Source organism: Candoia aspera, chromosome 1, assembly GCF_035149785.1.
Source record: "Candoia aspera isolate rCanAsp1 chromosome 1, rCanAsp1.hap2, whole genome shotgun sequence".
Lineage (NCBI taxonomy): Eukaryota > Metazoa > Chordata > Lepidosauria > Squamata > Boidae > Candoia > Candoia aspera.
Genome location: NC_086153.1, coordinates 74852987 through 74876396, shown reverse-complemented (window position 1 = coordinate 74876396; position 23410 = coordinate 74852987). Strand labels below are relative to the sequence as shown.

The window sequence follows — 23410 nt, the reverse complement described above, 5'->3', positions numbered from 1 at the left end:
ACTAATGTGAGATCAAGTAATTCTCTGTCTGCTGATCTGACCACCATGTTATTAGAGAGCCTTGCATCATTTGTTCTACTTTCCAGATATGGCTGCACAACAAGAAAGCAATCCAATAATTCAAGGCTCATATAGAATGGATTTCAATTCCACACACGCTGTTAAAACATTATCATTTGCTTTTTGGTAATTTATGCAACTGCATCTTATGCAATTACTATTTCACTATTTATTACTTCCAGTAATAGTTTCATATAATAATGCAATATGTTGATAACGAGTGCCAACGCAATACATTTGCTGCAAGGTAAGGAAGTGACAGAAACTAGTAATGTTTCTCTTCAAGAATGGGTGTGCAGTATTTGGAAACATCACTTGCATTTGGCAATACTGGATTTTGTGTTTTATGCAGTATCAATAAATTCAACAGCAGGCTGCCAGGTCTAACTTCGGAGATGGTAACTCGAAGTGGCACTTACTAAGAACAACAACATTGTTTTGTGAGGGGAAGGGTGTTGGCAGGAACATACTTTATGGGAGCAACTGGGTTCCCTTGCCGTGCTCGTCTTTGCTCAGGTGTCATGTAATCCCACTTGAACACCAAATTCCAGTCAAAGCCTAAGAGATTGCAGGAGGGAACAGAAGAAAAAAAAAGAGCAAAGTCATAATACACATGCTAGATATTAATAAATGTCTCCTTTACCTTTTGCCTAAATATATAGTCTTTGAATTATGGAGTGTAGATAGGAAGCTATTCAGATATGGTTTTAGTGAAAACCAGCTGGACGTAACTCAACACTCGCTTTAATTTCCTTTGGTAAGATACTTTCGTAAATAGATGTCATAGAAGATAAGAGGACATTGCTAAAGTCCTAAAACAAATGTGAGTGCTTTTTAAGTAGAAAGGTGAGGTTATAATAATTTAAACAATAGAGTAAATAATGTTCAGTTTATAAGAAAAACCATGCCAGCTTTTATTTGCTAATTCCCATCCTCTTTTACGTGATTACAACAAAAATTATTCTTCACAGTGACAACTGAATTCGGATATCAAGAAACCCTGACAGGATTTTCAGTTCTGAGCTGTTGATAGGCAATCTGAGTATTTATTCAGTTTGATTTTTGTGTATTTTGGTATACTTTAAAACCATTTTGACTTATTTTGTGCTTGGAGGAAATCACAAAAGGAATCTGCATGTAAGCAGCAGGTAACAGCTGATCTGATCAGGAGACGGCACTGAAGTCAGAAGCCAGGATCTTTGTTTCTTGCTTTCCCTGCCAATTCTTCTACCTCCAGCTGCTATTTCCAAAATTGTTATTTTAGCTTCTCCTCTCCCACAGCAGATGCCACCTGACTGCATCTGAAGGAATCACAATCCTCTGAGACCCCCTCAAGCTCCATGGGAACTATCTGTTGTTTAAACTCCTTTTCATGAACTGTCTTTGGCAGCAACCATTTTTCCAGCTATCATACAACATCAGAACATAGCAATTAGTGGGGGGCGGATGCTTGGATTGGACAACCTCCTCCTGCCAGCTATCCTCCTGCTCATGTTGCCTAGCAAGCAGCAACTTTCCTTCAGTACTGCAGGCAACAGTAGCAGCCTGCTTCTACAATAGCTTTCCCCTCTGTTAATTTGTCAGAATGTAAGCTGCTGGGTCCTTCCATAAACAGTGGATTAAAAAATATCTTCCTGTTTAACATGCTAAGCATCTTGTAGCATGGTAATGTCCCAAAGATGCCATAAGTACTAGATTTGCATACAATTTTTCAAAAGCTGTTTAGTTGCATTCTTAGCATTTTGGCATATATGACTTTCAGGCATCCAGCAGCACTTTTCATGATGGATGCACTATAAATAATCCCTCTCTTTCACACCTCAATATATACATGAAACCACATGGGGAAATCACCTGAGGTTAACTATACTTATGTGCCAGAGTAGATGATTTGCACTTGCACAGGCCCAAGGCCAACTTGTCAAGCAACATTCTTATGTAGGTCTATCACAAATACGCAAGTATTCACATAACCAAAAGCTGGGACATAGAGGAGTATGGGATTTTAATAACTTATCTATGTAATTATGCGGACTAGTCTAGCAATCTCAAACTGGATCTGTATAGATCTCTATAGACTATTAATCTTAGGGATCAAACGGGTCTGTATGTTGCACTGTGATGCCCTCTCAGCTGATACATATACAGGATTCTCAAAAGAAAGAGCCTACCTATATGGGCTGGCTCAAGTCCAAAACTCCAGGGTCATTAAGTTATACTGACTGACCATAAACTAACCCATATTTACTATCCCAGCTTACATTGTAGTGTTGTGAGGATGGAGATGTCAAGGAGGTGGAAGGAAAGGAAAAATTCATCAACAATGGCAGGATGTAAACTAACTGGACTGTGCAAAGAGATAGTGGACGTTGCTCTGATTAGACTTTTCAGAACAATTAATAGATTTTAGCATCAAATAAAGCCCAAAGGTAAAACATTATGAGAAAGCTGCATACAAAAGCAAGCTTTAAATAGCATTAAAAAAAAGATTTTAGTTTCCTCCACACCTGAAATTCTTGTAAATTCTATTTTAATGTCCAGAATTGTCTGCTAATGGAACGACATACTAAAAAAGATCCAGTTTCCACTGTTTGCATTGTACCTAACCATTTCATTTGAAAAGCATGCTTCATTTTAATTCTACACTGTAGTGGGTAATAGGGCAACACGCTGAGACCACCAAGTCTTTGTTTAAAGTAGAAAGATGGTATTTCACTGTATTCCATTACACGAAACACCATTAATTTAAGTGTGAAGATAAAAGCAATCATAAAGGCAAAAGCTCTAAGCTGTATACACGACAGCAAACATTAGGGGGCTCCTTTGGAACACGTATCAATAAAAGAGCACAGGAAAACCTGAAGTGTCAGTGGTATTAAAGAAATACTACCGACACTAATACATGACATGAATATATCAGCCCAATTTTATTAGAGGCTAATAGCAGACTGTGCACTGAGATCATCTGTACAGCTCCAAGACAAGACAGATGTCAGTTTTTTTATTTTTTCACACTGAAATCAGATCACCACCACCTAGGGTTCAATGCCGCCTTTTTCAACCTGTTCACAACTACATTTGATCCCAAATTGCATAATTACTGTACGGTATGTAATTATGCTGAGAATGGCAATATATGAACAGCACTCTTGTACTCAGAGATTCTACCTATTATGGCACCTCAAAATAGACTGTTACGATCATCAAATATCTAGAGCAACAAACAGTCACAGTAGATGCTGTATTTGAGCACACAACAGAGGTGATTGATGATGTCAAGAATACAAATGTGTTCTTAATCTCAGCTACAACAGACTTTGACAGCAATGCCTCTGACTATCATTAGTATTTCAGATTTCCCTCTTTGCTCTTTGCCTTTGAATTCTTCAAGAAAATTCAAGTCTAGGCTTTCCTAATTCATTTTACAAAAGAAAGCTTCAATAAAGGACAAAATAAGCAAACCTGAAATCAAGCATCAATGCTGTATGTTCTTTCTTATCTTCTTTTAAATCCTCATTACTATGACGCTGGCCATTTCACCATTGCTAAAATATTATATTGCAGTTAATTCCTTTCAGAGAGCTAAAGTGTATTGGTTTAGCCCTTCACATTATGTCAGATTTTAGCAAAGCACATTAATCATGCTACCTTACATCCACACATAAGCACGGTTCTTTCCTTACATTAGATGAAATGCAGAATCATGGTCTTATCTGAATTGTCAGGGAGCAGTGGCTATATATCTACATAGCATGAGTAAAGGTGTCAGTGGAGGAGAGGGGTAAATGGCAAAGCATTTATCAAAATGTTAAAAAATCGCAACTTCTGTACTTGCATCAGACGTTGAGACACAAGTACGTAAGGGTAGAATTTGCATCATGATGTCACCACACATATCATCATTTTGATGCAATCTTGGCTTGCTGTAGACACCTCTGAGCATATTATCCTGCAGCAGTTGATGAAAGCATCAAGAGGAGGAGGATGCAAAATATTCTGAATGTGAAACAGTTGTTTTCATTTCAAAACAAGATGTTCCAACAATTCCAGAAGTGATTTGAAGTCAAGACAGCTCTGAATCAAGTTCGAAAGGGTTCAAATTAGGGATATTTAAAGATCAACAGACTCATAGGATAGCTCAAGCAACCCACTTCAAACTTAAAGCAACCATTTTGGAATGAGGTGTTTCAAGCTCAAAATATTGTGAGTACCCATGATCAAGAGGTTTGGAATGAATAACCAATAGGCTGGCATTCCCCATCTATTTTCTCTTTTTCATCTACTTAAGTGAAACAATTACCATTCTGCTAGATGAGCCTGACTCCTGGTAACTGCAAAGGCACAACCTTGTACCTTTCTTAGCAGCAAGGCAGATGTGATTTGACACTACCATCTTCTGGGATGCTTTTTCAGCTTCTCAGTTTAGCCGACAGCCCTAGAATTTTCTTAGTAGTCTCTCCCATCCAAGTGCTAATCAGGTCTGATCCTGCTTAGCTTTTCTTGAGGTCAGCTTGGTGCTGCTATCTTAGCTGAATGAATGCTACCACAAGTCCAAGAATGAGGAACTGACAGTCTGTGGCTGAGCTGATCCTAGAATCGGGTTTCATCCTAATCTGGATATAGTTGTATTTCTCCTTTATGGACCACGCTTGCAGCTCCGGAATCTAAATCTGCCCCCAGATGCTGAACTCATACATCACTTATGAGAGAAGATATTTTTATCATTTTCATCTCCTGCTGTACCTCTTCCTGGATTATACAGGAGTGTTTTAGAAAGTAAGGAAAGGAAAACAGATATTTCATTTCAATCTCCAGAATCTCCCTGACAAAACTGACACACAAACCTCAGATTTGGAACTAGCAGTTCCAAATCTGAGCCCAAAGGCACTATAAAAACATGGAAAGTTGTTCTGTACTGTGTCAGGATATTTGTATGTAGTTTTTACAGCATCTGTTCAAGACCTTAGGCAGAAATGTTTTCCATCCGTTGCATTTGGTACTTTTAGCAGGAAAGCCTTTACTCTCCTGCAAGATTTCTGTTGCACACTAACTAAAAACATGAACATGGTCATTCCTCTAAGGGCTGGAAGCATGTTCCGACATGTTACTCCATTTATATATACAGAGATATATAGGTATACATTTCTCAAGTTAGTGTTTAGATATTGTGACACATTTAGAGACATGGAAAGACTTCATATTCCAATAAAATACATACCGCCTTTTAAATCAGCTGAGGCCCCCACATATTGGAAATTGTCCATATTAATTACATCAATTATAGGAGACACAACTCTGGTCTTGTCCTAAAATAAATTTCAAAGCAAAGTTAAGGAATAGTAGGGTCTTGCGGTTTTTTGTATGTTACAAAATCCATGCAAAGACATGATCTTCTTCTCTAGAAGGCTAGACTTTAAAGAAAACATATACAGTAGATGGCATTTAAAGTAGTTTTCCAAAAAAAGCAAAAAACAAAAATCCTCCCTGCCAGGTCTAAGAACATGCTGTTGGCAATTAAACACAGTAAGGATTACTGGTTGACTTCCTAACTCAGTCAAACTCTAAAGGAAATTAAACTTTTTAAAAACATATAGGGATAGGTCTTAAAAAGCCCTACACGGTATATGGCCTGGTTACTTGAGGGACCACCTGTCTCCCATAATATCTGCCTGACCAGTTTGATCTGGCAGGGTTGGCACGCTCTGGGTTCCATCGATTAAACAATGCCACCTATTGGGGCCCCAGAAGCGTGCCTTCTCTGTAGCAGTGCCTACCCATTGGAATGAGGTTCCCCCCAAAATTCAAACGGCTCCCACCCTGCTGGGATTTCGAAGGGCCATAAAGACCTGGCTCTTCACCCAGGCCTTTGGAGAGGACAACTGATGCCCTTTTTTCCTTTCCATTCCCCTCTGCCATCGTTGTCCCTTTGCCTTCTGCTGTTTTTATGTTTTCTGTATTGTCCTTTGTTTTTCAAATATTTTAACAATTGTAAACCACCCAGAGTCACTGGGAGTCAGGGGCCATATAAATGTAATAAATTATTATTATGTTTCAGTACTAATTCTTCAATTTAGAATCTAGTCCAGGGTTTCTCAATCAAGGTTCTGTGGAACCCTAGGGTTCCATGAGAGGTCACTAGGGGTTCCCTGGGAGATCACAATTTATTTAAAAAAATATTTCAAATTCAGGCAACTTCACATTAAAGAGATACGTTTCATTCTTCATTTTTAGTTTAAGAACACTGTTAATGCATATATACAGGCCTACACATGAAACAAATATAATAATTTTGTAACTTCTGGCCCATATTTGAGTATGAATATGCAAGGGTTCCCTCCAGATTCAAAATGTTGAGAAAGTCTGATCTAGTCAATAGACTGATTTTTTAAAAAAATGAAAGTACTGTTTAAAATTAGATGAAGACTACTACTTTTCAATGCAAAAGAGTATTCAGAGGCCCATTCTTAGGGATGATTAACAATGCCCCTTGTAACTAACCTCTGCTACTCTCTCCAGAAGAGGCTCCAGCCAGTGTTCATTGCATTCACAGTGACTATCCAAGAACGTAAGTACTTTTGCTTGTGCTGCATCTGCCCCTCGAACACGAGAGCGCATCAAACCTGAAAATCAAGTACACATACTTTGCTTGATTGCCTCTTGTTTACCACTTCCCCTCTGATGTTAATCTACCTAACAATTTGATAGGAAAGACTGGTAAACCAGTCAGAAGTTTTCCATAAAAAGTACCTAGGAAGAGTTCACTTCAACAGAAACAATCTTCAGGCACTTTAACTTAGAGCAGTACAAGAAAGTAATTAGAAAAATCAGATCTCCACTTCTGAAGCTGTTGATTTAAGAAAGGCCTCCAGGAAGCTGTTGATTTAGGAAAGCACTTAAAAAGTGAGCTGGAAAACAGAATTTAAAATAGCTATCAGATGAAATGCCCTACCTCCATTGTACAACCTATTTCATCTGCATTCAGTGTGTGCAGAAAGAGCAGATCGCTCTGACTTTTAACCAAAGTTTATTCCTCATATTGTTTCCACTCCTAATAGAATGCTCACCTTCCCGGCGATCATTTCGAAGTATCCTCACTTTCTCAATTTTACCTAATAGAGCACCGTCCTCAGCTAGAAAAAGAAAATGAGGTAACACCAGTTAATTCTTTATCTTGACTCAAGGAACTCTCATGAAGAATCTTCCCTCCTCGGAAAATCCCCAAGTTTCACAGCTAAGGATCATGTGACTTCCTCCAGTTTTCCACTGTAAGCCTATTTTGCAAATCTGATGGATGACAATTTCATCTTGAAAAGGGAGAAGAGACAACTACTTAAGGCAGGCTAATGTCATTACAATGCCAGAAAGTAAATGCTTTGGAAACTGTAAGCAACGTAGGGTCCTAGACAAATATATGGCTCAGCCAACTCAGAAAACTCCAGCAGCTTCATCCCAGTGCAGCAGAGTGCTCTCCAAGCAGCCTGGATTACAAGTCCCATAATCCCTGGTCAGAACAACATAACGCCCCATGTTTTGCACTAAATATTTTGAGATAGGTTTGTGAAAGTACTTACGATCATTGCTGTAGTCATCTACTAGTATAATTTCCTTAATAAGATGCAGTGGGCTTTTTTTGAGAACACTAGAAAGAAAAGAAATCAGATGAGAATAATCATCTGGTTCAATGAGAGGAGAAAAAATTATGAATTATCAGACTGTGGCAGCCCCCTGTGGTTTAGGAAATATGTTTCAGAACTACCTGACAACAGTTCGAAGAAGAGCTGATCGCGCCTCATTGTGAAAAGTGATTATTACACTAGTAGCTGGCAAGTCTATCCGCCACTGTTTCCGTTGGCACCTTAAAAGGAAGAACAAAAGGGTTTCAAATGTTAAACCTCTGCTCCATAGTGCCACTGACCTAGAGACTCTCATTAAAGGCTGACACCAGACACCCACATTATATCTTGTAGGGAAGGAGCAAGAGCAGAGGGTTCGAAAGAAAGAATAACCGCCATACTCTAAGCCAGTGTTTCTCAACCTTGGCAGCTTTAAGATATGTGGATTTCAATCTCCCATGCTGGCTGGGGAAATCTGGGAGTTGAAGTCCACATATCTTAAAGCTGCCGAGGTTGAGAAACCCTGCTCTAAGCTGTGATTCCATGTGCCCAAACGAGCCCAGATGACTGCTTAACATTTGGTTTCAGGGTAAATGTCACAAGCTTGTCACTGACATGATCTGGGCTGCCTTGAAAGTGTGAGCTGTATTCATGGGATAGCTATGGTTTACCAGTCATATATTCCTAAGTTTCTGATCCTTGTAAGACATTAGTTTGGTACAGATCTTTCAGTTTATAAAATGGTACACTTGTCTATCATTCTTTCCAAAAATATAAAACCACATTCCTATGTAATTTGCTGTATCTTTAAAATATGCTTTTAAAATGCCTGAAGGGGAAAGTCTTATTTTCTGAAATGCATTGGAGCTTAATAAATGTAGGCATTTCTAAGAATACTTTCTTCCAGGATTACTTATTGAGAATAAACTTATCAACCTGAATTATTGCTCAAATATGCTACACCATGTTTTCCCACTTATAATCCAGGCTACACTGTTTTATTGGTTCAGGGGAGAGGGCCCTGTATGGTGGCAAGGCATACATATTCAAGACTACACAAAAAGTTCAGCCTATATCGTCTCTGAAACAGTCAGGTTATTAGGCATCTGCATCCTGCTTCCTTAAGAAGGAGACAACTTACAAGATATGATGATGAAAAACACGCAGTTCAGCCTAATTCTACCAGTGAAAATATAAATGATTGGCATAAAGCTGATCAAAATGAACTGCTTTAGCAAGCTAAGTTGAATTTAGGGCTAAGTAAATCAAAGCCCAAATGTTTATATACTATCTGGCTCATAAAATATGAAACTGCCTAAAAGTTTCACGGACAAAAGGACTGCAAAGCAACGTTGATCTTTTGTTCATTCACAGAATTACAGAATTAATCAAAGCAGGTGAATGCTTCCCACACCTTTGGACCTCTCCTTAATATAAGAAATAGAAGCAATTTTCAAAATTTTTGTTAAGTGCATAACAAGTAAGGAACTTTGAGTCTATGTTTGCATCTGATCAATTCTAATTTTAGTCTGAACACTGGAGATCAAATTTAGAACTGAAGGATGCTACATTTTCTTCCTGTTTCCAGTACTTTTTAAAATCCAGCAAGACACATATCTATCCAATGAAAACAATTAAACATAAATAAAAACAGGATTACAAGAGGGAATGCATCGGAATATTAAATGTGATGCAGCCAGAACACAGGCTCCCTGTTGCCAGGGGATCCCCAGGCCTGTTGAAAAAAACATGCATTGAGGGCTTTCTGGAATCATAGATGGCAAGAGGCAAAAAGTAGCCAAGAACCGAGAAATATGTACCTTGATTCTGCCTTATGTATGAGGCAGTTATCTTGGGCATTTAGTTGTACAAATGTTAATAAGCCAACTTTGTTTCTAATAGGTGTTTACAAGGTGTTAGGTAGAACAAAACACCAAAACAGATTAACATTAATATTAAAACCAGTAAAAATGGAATTAAATCTTCATTTGTGCACATTCCAAACTAACAGCATCCCAGTTAGGTGAGATTAGAAAGCCATAATAATGCCAGGCAGAGAAATAAATAAGATGCCAATACTGACACAATACCAAGGACGTTGCATACAATACTTAAATCAAGCAGGTCTTGTACAGACTGTGTAACTTATTCTTGAATTGCTTTGTATTGTTTTAGAACTGTCATTCAGTACTATGAATTAATGCAACTCAGCAGAGAATATTGTCACAGAAATATAAATAGGATCAAACAACTCAACAACTGAACTCTTGAGAGCTGCAGCTGAGCAATTTGCTTATTATTTATTTTCCAGTACAGGGTACACTTTTCAACTTAGATACCATTTGCTGCAAGAAAACTATTTCTAAAGAAATTTGGTACTTACTGATCATGTCTTGTATCCTGAACATTTCTGTCCATTCGTAGTTTATCACTCTCCACCTGATTAAACTTATTGCGGGCATACGGGTCTTGACCAGCTTTGACCATAGTGACTCCAATGTAAGTATCCTGGTCAAAGTCTTGCCATCTAACTTTTCCTAAGAAAAAGAAAAATTGGCTTTAACAGAAGACCTAAGATAAGCTCTGGCCTTGGTTAAGCACCTTTCAGTATACAGACAAATATAGCAAGTTTCCAAGGACTAGAAGCAGTGAAAAGTGAACAGGGGCACACCTGCACCCTTCATCAAATGCGTTACTGAGTATACTGTGACTCCATTCTTAATCTAATCTTGCTGGGGTAGTGAAGCTTGAGATCTCTGAACTGTTTTAGCAGCTACATGTAAATCAACCTTATCCGTGTTCTACTTACCTATTGGCAGTGCAAACAGGTTCCATGCTCTACAACATTGTTTGAAATACTAAAATTCTTTCATTTTTTTTCTTCCTAGTATTTTCCATCTGCATTCAATACTAGCCTTTAAAACACACACACACACACCTAAAAGTTTCCACAGAACAGCTTCTGAAGGCGATATGACATGCATGTTAGGATCATTTTTCCTTTTGTAGTTGCAGAATAATTTCTTAATAGACTCTCCACTAAATGTTATTCATATAAGCTATTTATATCCCACCTAAAAAGCTCTTGAATAATCTTACAAATACCTGCAAAGATCTTTCCCCTCAATCTCATGGTACTGTAACTCTATATTTGATTCCCAGATTATTAGAAAGCCCATGACAAGCCTGCATTCAGCCATGCCTTCCTGCTGGCTGGTCAAGTATCAAGGCTTCCACACAGAAGCCGAAATAAATACTTTGTGTTGGCTTAAACTATCTTTGCAGATAAGGAGTGTTAGTTTAGATTCCCACAGGAAAAGCTGCTCGTAGGAGATAGGAGAAGCTGTGGAAGTGAGCTGGCATGTAGGAGAAAGAAACGAAACATTAAAATATCAACTCCTGTCCACCCATTCATTTCATACATTTGTTCTGTGATTCCATTCATATTCATTCTCTGTATATGACCAAATCACCTCAGCTTACTCCTTTGGTATTGGTCACTCACCTTTATTGTGAGTGTCAATCCATATTCATGCAATTTCATTCTTGATCCTCTTATTTTACCACACATGCTTTAATAACCCATGCCCACTGTATTCAACTTAATGTTATGTTTTTCCTTACATATCCAACTGAGAGGCAACAAAAACAGGCTCTAATACGAATTTTCCACTTTGGACACATTACCAAAAAAACAATCTGTTCCACATTTACAAGTTCTCACCTTTGTAGCCATCTCAAATTCTCTCAAACATTCATCATAAATCATCAAATCAATTTTGCTTTTCAGATTTAAATTCATTCCTTTACCATGTGTTTGTTTGTCCAAAATAGCCAAGATGGGGGTGGGGGGAGATAGGTGGGGGGGAGTTGAAGTGCATCTTGAGGTTGTAAATGCAGGTGGGCTGCCAAGTGGCTGAATTTTGATTATGTGACCATGGGGGCGTTGCAAAGGCCATAACTTCAAGGACCAGCCATAACTACCATTTGTTCCTCGCCGTTGTAATTTTGAACGGTTGCTGAACAACTGGTCATTAAGTGAGGACTACCTATATCACCAACTTGTGGATTCCTATACGAGGTTATTCTAGATGCTACCAATTCATGCTTTTGGACATACATTTCATTCATAAGTAAACCTAAACCTTTATTTCCTGGCACATATTCATCAACTCCACTTCATAAAATCAAACCACCTTCATTCAGATCGATTACATCCTTTCCTTTTCTCTCAGTTTCACAGATATACAATATATCTATTTTTCTGTCATTTGTTAATTCTTTATGTTGATTGTTTATTCCTCTTATACTCCAAATCACAATCTTTCATATGCCATGGTTATCATCAGATAGGCCCACATATATCACTTATTCTGCCACATTGTGGTTTTACATATTTTTAGTAATATACATAAAGTGTAGACTAGTTTGGATTCTTTTTGGCCACGTACAGCCAAAGTCCAATTTTACCCCCAAACACACACTCTTCTATGGCTCCCACCCTGATAGTGTTCCAGAGGACTTTAAGACCTGGTACTTCTCCCAGGCTGTGGGCTTATTTGGTATGTCTTATGTTGTGCTTACTGGATCTGCCATCTGGTTATTGCTATGTTTTTATCTGGATTGTATATTTGTTGTTCTTTTTATGCCGTGAGCTGCCCAGAGTTGATTTGGGCCAGGTGGCGTCTAAGTCAAATAAATAAATAAATAAATAAGAAGGCAAGCAAGCAAGTTACGAGACTACCTTCCAAGCCAACATTATTTTTGCCTTCATCTCACCAAATTCCAGATACATGAAATATACTGAGGCTTCCGGTGGGAATGGTGGACTGAGCGGTTGTGCCCGCTGTTTCGGCGGGTGGAGCGGACAGCGCAGCAGCATTTTGGGGGGCTCAGGCAGGCTTTCCCAAAGCCCAGCAACGTTCTCTGGATTAAGGAGAATACTTGGAATCATCCCATCTGTCCTCCGGAACAGAGGCTCACAGTCAGGAGATCGCAAACTCTGTTTTGCACTCAATCAGTAAGATCACTTGGGAGGTGGGGACGTCACCATTTCCAAGCCATGCTGTAGCCTTAAAGGGACACTAAGACTGGCCACCCCATTTCTAAATCACCTTTTTTTTTAAAGTATATATACCCAGATTGAGGCTTTCTACAGCAAGGAGAAGCTGGTTCTCTTGGTGCTTAATGTTATTTTTGGGATTACTTTTTAATTTTTTTTTTAAGTTTTAGATTTTGTTTTCCTTCCAAGGGAAATTTCAAAGATTGAGTAAACAATTGTCTTCTTGTTATTATTTTTGTATTAAATTTGAAGATATTAGCATTTTCCTACACATTGAATCGGCTGATTTGAACCTTCAGCTTTCTGTCTTCACTTTCTCTTGAAAACAGTCTGCTATTTACTTTCATTGTTTGTAAACAACTTTCGAACTCTCTCATTATCTTCGACTTTTGCTGATTAAGTTCCTAGGGGGTGCCATAATCTACTGCGTGAGATATGGAGGACTTCAAGCAGCTTTTTTCTGACCTTCACCAGGACTTCAGATATCTTTTGACTTTTATCAAACCTTTATGGAAGATATCCAGGACATTGTGGAAAATATGAGAGCTAAAATGTGTCATCAGGTTGGGGATGTGGTGGATGAAACTGAGGAATCTAAGAGCAATAGAAAGGTTATTTTTAAGACTGAGATTAGGATTTTTGTCAAGATGCTGGATGAAGATTGGATAATGGAGTTGTGGAAATTTAGGGGAGAGAGTGATCTGCAAGCCATGAATAGGGTCGATCTCCTGGTGGAATACCATGAAAAGAACCTGGAATTTTTGAGGAGGGCAGCTGGGCTGTTTGATTTTCTTAAGAAGAAAGCTCTGTGCATATCTTGGGAATATGTAACTGCTCTGCTTTATTCTGAAGTGGGATAAGGGTTGAAGAATGTTTATTTGGTTTGCTTTAAGGATTTGACTGATGTTATTTGCCTTTAAAGATTTGGATTTACTGTTTTGAATTGGCATTGTTTTTTTGAGTTTATTAAAATTTTGGGTTTATTAAGATTGGGATTATTAAAATCATCATACGATTAAGTATAATAGCTGACAACTTACATGCTTTTCAATTTGATTTTTATTAGAGTAGACAGAAATGTATAGAATAGTGGTAGGAAGGGAATAATTAAATATGTTTTATCTTTTGGAGGGGAGAAAGATGTTTAGGAGGTTTATATGATTTTTTTTCTCTTCATTTTAATATAAGGGGGAGGAGCAAATGTATTTAGTGATTTTTATTATGTGTTAAAGAAGAATGATTTATACAAATAATGTGGTGGTTTGGATTAATATAGAGTAAGAGATTGATTATGGAAATTTTCTATATCCTCGCTGTTAAAAGTCAGAAGCCACTTTCTTCTCTTGTGTTTTTGCACTTTTTAAGGGTTTTTTTGTAGTTTTTTGCTTTTATTGTAGTTTTTATTCTTTCTTTGAAACTTAATAAAATTTACTATTAAAAAATAGAAATGTATCAACATACATTCAGGATGCTATTTAACGTGATTTACAGTCTGGTGTAGTGGTTAAGGCATCAGGCTAAAAACAGGGACACTGTGAGTTCTAGTCCCACCTTAGGAACAAAGAGTGGTGGGTGACCTTGGCTAGTCACTCTCTCTCAGCCCTAGGAAGCAGGCAAGGGCAAGCCACTTCTGAAAAATCTTGCCAAGAAAACTGCAGGAACTAGTCCAGGCAGTCACCACGAGTCAAAACCTGACTTGAAGGCAAAAAATAAATAAAATAAAATAATTTCTGACCTTTTCATATATATAGCACACAAAAATATTTAGTTTATATAAACAGGATATAATTACATAAACTGTTTCATTAATACCTATTTGGATTTATTGTCCACTCTACAATGATTATGGATATAAAATCAGGAAGTAATTCTAATACAACAGTGAGCATATTCAGGCATGTTACCTCTAATTATGTCTAATGAGAACTCAGAAGTCTTGAAACAGCCCTGAAATCAGGTGACACATTAATAATTAATTAGACAGATAGATAGACAGACAGGGCAGTTCTTGCTATCTGAAATGAGTTATGTTAACAACTGGGTAAAATAAACATCTAACAAGGAAAAAAATAGCTTTCTTCATTTTTAAGACCATTTTTCCTGTGCAAAAACATCTGAACACGTGTTTGGAATAAATAATATCTCTGTTCATATCTCTTCTAAAATTCTGTTTTGTCTCATTACAGGTAGTCCTCGTTTAGTGACCACAATTGGGACCAGCAACTCGGTTGTTAAGTGAAACGATCACTAAGTGAAACTGCAACTGTGCTTACTTCAGCTTTCCTTTGCTTTACAGACTTGCAAAGGTTGTAAATATAAGAATTGGTTGTAAAGTTACATTTTCATCAACATCATAACTGTGAATGGTCGCTAAATGAGGCAGTCGCTAAATGAGGACTACCTGTACTGAAATTGTGTCTCTCTAGACTTGCAAATGCTAGCATCTGAATCAAACAGAGATTCTAACTTTCTGAAGTTACATATTAACGGGAACAGATTAAAATAGCACTAGTAAAAGTGATAGACAACAGACAAAATAATCAGTCAAAAAAAATTAAATTCCTCAAGGATGTTAATGGGATAACCCATGTTGCTAAATAGCTAAACAGTAAAGATTAATTATAAAGATTGAATTAATCTTTGTTAGGCCCAGCATTACTTTTATTAACTAATTTTTAAATTATTTTTCATTTAAAAATTAATCCAAATATTACAATCAATTAATTATTATTTTATTAAAAGGAGGAACCATGAGTTTTTAACTTAAAAAGTATATGGTCATAAACTGTGAGAACAATTTAAGACATGAGCTAGGGTTGAATCAAATTTATGTCTTTATTTATTCAATGAAAACAGCTGCCCACTCAATATACAACTCAGGGCAGAATACAATTAAAACAATAAATACTGTAAAAATAAAATATAATAAGACACAAAGCAGATTACCCCAGAGGCAATTCAATAACCACAAGTAATAAATGTGAATAGTTCACAAGACCTTCTGACTTAGGGAAAAACCTGATCTTCAAAGCTTTATAGAAGGCTGGCAGAATCATACTATCTCAAATTAAGATCCTAATCTAAGCCTAATACACCATACTACTTATGTTTTCATTATTTATGTGTGCACATTTTACAATCTGTGTGATCCATCCATCCATCCATCCATCCATCCATCCATCCATCTATCTTGGTACAGTTTATCATAACTATTCCAGAACTGCCCTTGAGCCACTTAACTAGTGCTAAATTTTATTTTTCACAGATTGGTCCCAACAGTGATTAAAATTCTGTTCCACAATAAGACAGTATGTGAAGTTTCCACTGTTATGATTTGCTTACTTTAAAAGATGAAAGGAAGCATAGTCCATTTGATGTTTTGGTACCTTTGACTCTTCAGAAAACATTCCCATTTCAGATCTTTTTTTTTTAAATCAGTCAGAAAGATTAGAGGCTTTCAATAAGAAAAAGGTTTCCAGAATCCTAATTTTTGTTACAAAATGATTCAGGATGGATTGGTTTAAAATCTTTTCAGCAGGATAATAGTTCTCTTCTTAACAGTACAGTCCTATAATGTCTACTCAAAAAATATGCCCCACTGAACACAGTAAGTTTTAGGCTAACTACACTTTCAAAAGTTTTTACATTTTATCTTTAGATGTCAAAAATATGAATACATGAAACAAAACACTTAAATGCATTTCTCACCCTTCATTGTCTACTTGAGTCATAATACTCATGTTTTCTATCTTTTCTGCTGCTTTAGTAATTTTTACTTCTGTGTAATACTTTAAAAGTAACAAGCAACTATTTCAGTACCTGGAGGCAGGGTCTCCATGTTTTGCGTCTTTTCATCCCCATTATTACTGTGTTGATCTTTCTTTTTTAATGTGTTAATATTATTTGGATCCTCCTAGGGAGAAAAATACAAACACAGATTTGTCATTAAAAAAAGTAGTTCAAAAAACTTCCACAAAGATAGAAATGGCTATTTTTACTGTTTTGGAACCAAGGTGTCTAACATCAGTTAAAATGGCAATGTCAACAAGAGGGATCGCTGAGCACTGGAACCAAGTATTCACTTGTATTGTGGAAAACATACAGAGCTTGAAACATCCCATTTCAAATTCAAAACAGCTGTTCTGACCATTCCAGGTTTTGAAACAAACCTTTTTCACATCCCTAGTATTCATTCATTTCAGGCATTTTCTAAATGCTTGCTCTACAACAATATAACACATCAGACAGAGTTATTTTATAAATAACTTCTTTTTATGATTGCAGGTGGTCCTTGCTTAACGACCACTCATTCAGCGACTGTTCAAACTCATGACAGTGCTGCATAAGTGGTACTTATGACCGGTTCTCAAAGTTCCAGCTGTAACAGAGTCCCCGTGGTCACACTGTTGCAATCTGGGCACTCGTCGACCAGCTCACAATTATGACGCTGCAGCATCCTGCAGTCACGTGATCACCATTTGTGACCTTCACTGCTGGCTTCCAACAAGCAAAGTCAATGGGGAAGTTGGCAGGAGGTTGCAGATGGCGACCATGTGATGTCATGCTTAACAACAGCGTGGAATTTGCTTAATGACGGCAACTGGAAGTGCTGGAATTGCTGTGGCTAAGCGGTACAGTCATGTGACGTTGCACTTTATGGCCGTGTCACTTAGCAACAGAAATTCCAGTTCCAATTACTGTTGTTAACCAAGGACTACCTGTATCATGGAACTGTATAAAATTCCTCTGATTGGCCCCATTTCATTAAATAGCCAAGTCAGAAATACCTATATCCATACAATGCAATGAAGTTATTTCAATCATATTCACTACAAAGGAGTTGAAAAAACTAGCCTGCCGATAAAAGGTTGAAGGAAGTAGAAAAAGTGGAAAACAACCAATGAGGTGGAAGAATAGAATCAAAGCGATCACCAGAACATCTTTGGAAGAGTTACAGATCATCATCAGCGGCCAGTACAAAAGGGAGGGGGGCCACATTTGTTCACATAGTCACTAGGATCAGATCCTACCCAATCACAACAAATTAACTAACCACTATAAAAATCACTACAAAGCTAGCAAATCATTTTTCCTGCCTTATCAAATTCCAGGTTTTACTATGCTTTTTGTGATACTCCACTTCAGGTTAAAATACCTTTTAACTTTTCTGAACCCATATTTGTTATTCTGTACTAGAAAATTCCCTAAGTAATACTTATTTAAGATTCAAACATTTCTAAGAAGCAGGACTTGTAAAAGGCTTCTTGTTTTCTATGTCACTGCACTTTAATTTGCAATCAAGGGATTAGACAACAGGTCTTAAAATATCTTGCAGTTTTAAAATGTTAATGTCTAATTATTCGGGACAAAGCAGTAGATTCTCAGCACCAGCACTTATGGGGAAGTCACAAATACTTACAGGCTCCCATTCTAGGAGGTGTGCACAATGTGTCGAGGACTTTGAAATACACAGAACAAACCCCCCACTTTATATTCAAAGAGAAGCCTTTTCAGACCAAATGCAGATTAGGAATCGGCCAGGGAATTGTGACACAACATGCAACTGAAATCATGGTGGAACTAACCTACTTACAAGTACAAGGGCCTTCAAGAATTAATATTGAACTCCTAAGGATAGCTTTAGTCCGTGGATTTGGACTCCTGCTGTGCAGGTCCCGCTGAGTTGGCTGAGGCATGGTCTGACATCGTTCTCTGGGAAGACTTTGAACCTACTGGTTTTGTGAACGCGGACAGGATCCTTGGAGCTGTGAGTACAACTACCTGTTTATTGGATTCATGTCAAGACTTCCTACGAGGTGATGCACGGTCAGGGTTCAAGCAATAGCAAATTCATCCTTGAGTGAAGGGGTGGTTCCATCTGACCTTAAGTAGACTGATGATACCCAATTATATATCACAGTCCCTGGCTGCCCAAGTGATGATGTCAAGATTGTGACTCAACATCTGGAGGCTGTGGGGGTCTGGATAGGGAGGAATAGAATCAGACTCAACCCTAGCAAGACTGAGTAGCTGTGTATTTTGAGGCTTCCTAGATCATCAGATTTTCCATTTCTAATTCTGAATGGGATTGCCCACCCGAAGAAAGATCCAATGCAAAATCTGAGGTTATTCCTAGACTCATGATTCCTGCCTGAAGAGGTGTCAGCCATGGCTCAGAGGGCCTTCTCGCAAATAAATCTTGTGTGCGAATTATTCCCATTCCTGGATCAGGAGGTCCTATTCGTGGTCACTCATACTTTGGTCCTCTTTTGTTTAGATTACTGCAATGTGCTTTACATAGGGCTGCACTTGAAGATCCCTCAGAAGCTACAACTGACCCAGAATGCAGTGGCACAGGTAGTTATGGACACAATTTGGTACATTCATGTAACACTGCTAATTTGCTGGAATGGTTGCCAGTGGGCTTCTGGATGCAATTCAAGGTGCTGGTTATCATATTAAAGGCCTTCATGGCACAGGGCCTGGCTATTTGCCAGACTGCCTGTCCCTTATTATCTGTGACCATCCATTAAGATCCAACAGGGATGCCATGCTCTGGGTCCTGTCTCCTAAGCAATGTCATCTTAAGGGACCTAAGAGACATGCCTTCTCTGTCACTGTGCCTGTCCTATGGAATAGTATTCCGTCCGAGAGCCAGACATCCCCAACCCTGTCTTCCTTGAAGACTAGTGTCCCCCCAGGCATTAGGTCAGGAGGGTTCATATTGTTTGAACTGTTTCCAGTGTAATTTGTTTTATACTTTATTATATGATCGTTCATTTTTATAGTTTTATTGCTGTTTAAACCTTACACTGGGCTGAGTCGTTTGCCGTGAGGATGAATACATAAACTGACTAAATAAATACACTTATTGCTATTTTTAGTTAAGAAGTCAGTGCTCCCCCCACATTATTACATTTTACATAAACCAAATATAATAGAAATCAGTATGTGTAACACAGTATAATGGAAGTCAACCTGACTGAATTGAGATCACTCAAGATTTTACCAAAGTAAAGAAAACTTGGCAGATTTTTCTTATGTTGGTGAGCTTGCATTATACTGGAATTCAGCAAGCTGTGTAATGCTGTTGGTTCCAAATTACTTATACAGGACTAGCTGGTAGCTGTTCCTAGTTTAAGCGTTTAAAGCTTTTCCAGCTCTATTTGGATAGCCAGTTTGGTCTAGTGGTTAAGGAAACAGGCTAGAAACCAGGAGTCTGTGAGTTCTAGTCCCACCTAAGGCATGAAAGCCGGCTGGGTGACCTTGGGCCAGTCACTGTCTCTCAGCCCAACCCACCTCACAGGGTTGCTGTTGTGGGGAAAATAGGAGGAGGAAGGAGTATTAGGCATGTTTGCTGCCTTGAGTTATTTATAAAAATAACAAAGTCAGGATAGAAAATAAATAAATACATAAATGCATAAATAAAAAATATGCCAAGAACTGAACACAGACATTTTATATACAAAGTATGATCTATGGAAGGCATGGAGGAGGACAAAGAGTTATGTGTATATTATCAGAGTAGTTCAAGTTTAAAATCAGTAATAAAGCACCTTGAAGTGAAAGATGAAATAATGCTGCATGAGCTCCCTAAGAGGAGAATTTCCCAACACCCTGGCTATCCCCACTGAAAGATAAAGGGAAAAGTGAAGCCGATCCTGTTGGTGTTCTTGCAGAACTATTAGTGAGACTGGCTTCACTTGTGTCCAGCCTCTTTCCCTCACATGACAAGACACATCATACATTCTCCGTAGGGAAAAAAAAACATTGTTTAGAGACTATTAATGATTGTATTTATTTCTATTAGGTGAAAAACAGAAAAGTTAGAAATCATAAGTTCTGGATGGAAGGAAGGACAAACAGACACAGAGTTTTAACAGGCAATTAATGCACCAGAGTTGCAAACAACTCACACATTAAAAAGGATAATAGCAGAGCCATTTCTTAATTATAAACTTCAATACACAAAGAAATTGGCTTATGTAATATAAAGTCAAGGGGAAGCAAAAGTATAAAAGAATAAAATATTCTTTTTATTCTTTTGTACTTTTATTCTTTTAGATATCAATCTAAAAAATATTTAGATTGACTAAGATAGCATGACGCACAAACCTCAGAGACGGAATAATCCCTCCCCTATAAAGTCCTCTTCATTTACAAGAGTTGACATAAAAACTGGCAGATTTTGCTATGCAAACACTAGACTATTCACATGTTTACAAATGAAGAAAGTTACATTATTTAGGCATGCAAAAAGATCACATTAACTTTCTTCAGCTATGTAGGGACTAAGTCAATTTAAGATCGACTACATAAGGTTATCATTATTATATAAAAATGTACAATGCCAAAACAGAAATATGGTTCTACATTAGTTGCCATTTTGTAAGGAAAGTAGGGGAGTAACTTGTAAGATTACTTTAAACCCTCTGAATAACTCAAAAGTTTAATATTTTACGCTTAACAACTATAAGGTAACTATGGCAAAAGTGTGGAGAGCTGTTCTGATTTACTATGTTTCCCAGTTTAATACAGGTACAGGCTTCCATATCTGTGCTTGTAGAAATTCAGATGACCATTAGATGTCAGTAAAGTGATAAAACTAACATTTTACTGCCATCCAGTGGACATCTGGATTTCTACAGCACAGATATAACAGCTCTAGTTTAGTATAACAGATTTTCAATTGACAGTTAAACACTTCAAACACTTTAACAGTAAATAAGAATCCTCCTGTATCCAGAGCACTGGGTCTGCACCAATGCCTTTCTTCCGACTGCTTGGAATGCCAATTGTAAATCAAAGTAGGTTTCTATAAAATATTTTTTATAGGTCATGAGGCCTAATTTTGAGGATTGTTTAGGGAAACATTCCTAATGGAATTTAAAAGCTGATAGTAAATTGAATCTGGAAATATCAGAGGATGTCACCCACACAAGAAAAAGGAATATCAGTTTAATAAAGTGCTTTAATAAAACTAGAAATGCAAGCACTACTTCACTAATTTCAAGCCCCACAATGTAAAATCATATAGCTTGCTAAATATTAATTTTATTTTTGTTAAAAGGAAGGCAAAAAGAAATGTAAAAAGTAGAAAAGATAACTTGAAATACAATAATCAGTTTTGACTTCAGTTTACTTTTACCATAGAAAGTCAAAGTATGAGTAGTGATTACTTCTCAGCCCTACTTCAGGATGTTTTGATGGAAAATGGAAGGATTATTACTATGTATACTATGTATATATTCCTTGACTTCCTGAACAAAAGACAGGATATACATATAACAAAATATAAATAAAACATATGCAAACCATAAAATAATTCAAGTAAACCATGAGGAAAGGGTGAATTATAAAAACAGTTTCTACAGTTTAATAACAATTAAAAATAAACCATTTCCCAGGACTTACTCTAAAAGAGATTGTGTTTAAACTACCCTGTAGTGGAACATTAGTATTATAACCATCTTTTTTAACTGAACAAACACATTTTTGAAAATGATAGCTAAAGTAGTAATTGTCTAGCTTTCCAAACAACTGTATCAGTAAATGGGCAACTTTAATTATTTTTTTTTTACAGGCTTTAATTATTTTTATATTTACAGGCTAGTAGCAACCACCAGTATCATTACTAAGTCAGTTGAAAATGAATTCTAGCATATTTCTGTGAGACAGAAACACTGCAACAATCGTGAACAGCATTTAGAAAACAGACTATGCGAGACAAGAAAATTCTAGTACTCCAGTTTTAATGCAAGCATCAATATTCTAGCAACATATACTTTAAATTCTTTCTCCAGATAGGTTTTTTTTCCCATCCAAAGCAAATAGTTTTTTTTTAATCTTTTAAGCATGTGTATGGTGCCAGGAAAATAGATGTCATGATTATTAAGTATTAATGTTCCACCAATTGGATGAACTTGATGTTTTTATAAGCATTACAAAAGAGAAAAGGAACTGAATGAGCCAGAAAAGTCTATGATTAACTCTGGAGATAAGATGACTGTAGGAGGTAGGTGCCATCTGTGAAATTTAGTGATCCTGAATTCACTACAACAGCAGCTATTTATTCAGTAATTACTGAATAAAGAGAGGAGAAAGATGAAGAAACAAGATCACATGCCACCAATTAAGTGTAGGGGGAAAATCTTGTTTATCGAAGGAAACAACATTTGAACATCTAGGAGGGTCAGGCAGATGAAAATCAACTCAAACCAATTTAAAAACTACCTTACCATCTCTAACCTATCCTGCAGCTTGGAAAATACACTTTGAAAGGTTCTAAGAGTTGATGTAATGGTATGTGGGAATGACCTTGGGAGATAGGGGAGAGAGATGCTGCCAAGAGAACAGCCAGACAAAAGGCAACTTAGCTCGCAGCAGGAAGCCGGGGGTGGGGGGTGGGAGACTTAGAAGAGACCCTCCCTAGTTTCTTGGGCTGTAAAGGGGATGGGGTAGGGGGGGAGAGATATACTTTCAGACTTGCAAGATTCTGTTAATGTAACCTGGCAATCAGCTCATCTGGCCTTGTTTCCTGTCTGGTCTACCTCACAAGGCTGACAGTTAAGGAGGAAAAAAAAAATCAAATCACTTAAAAATTGGCTAAGGAGCCTTAATATGTAGCATTCAGTGGTTGTACAAGAAGTTTCACACAAACCCACAACACATCCAC

The 23410-nt window shown here is 37.4% G+C and overlaps 1 protein-coding gene across 1 annotated transcript in view; it reads right to left on the bottom strand.

Annotated features, from left to right (window-relative positions):
• GALNT2 (polypeptide N-acetylgalactosaminyltransferase 2) overlaps positions 1–23410 on the bottom strand; it is a 69797-nt gene that overhangs the window by 12303 nt on the left and 34084 nt on the right. The window contains exons 2-9 of the mRNA XM_063307085.1: positions 16555–16648; positions 10057–10210; positions 7817–7915; positions 7632–7699; positions 7125–7190; positions 6559–6680; positions 5279–5366; positions 531–618 (exon numbers count right to left, since the gene is read on the bottom strand). Coding sequence (XP_063163155.1) covers positions 531–618; positions 5279–5366; positions 6559–6680; positions 7125–7190; positions 7632–7699; positions 7817–7915; positions 10057–10210; positions 16555–16648 — 779 coding nt within the window. The remainder of the gene's footprint in view (positions 1–530; positions 619–5278; positions 5367–6558; positions 6681–7124; positions 7191–7631; positions 7700–7816; positions 7916–10056; positions 10211–16554; positions 16649–23410) is intronic.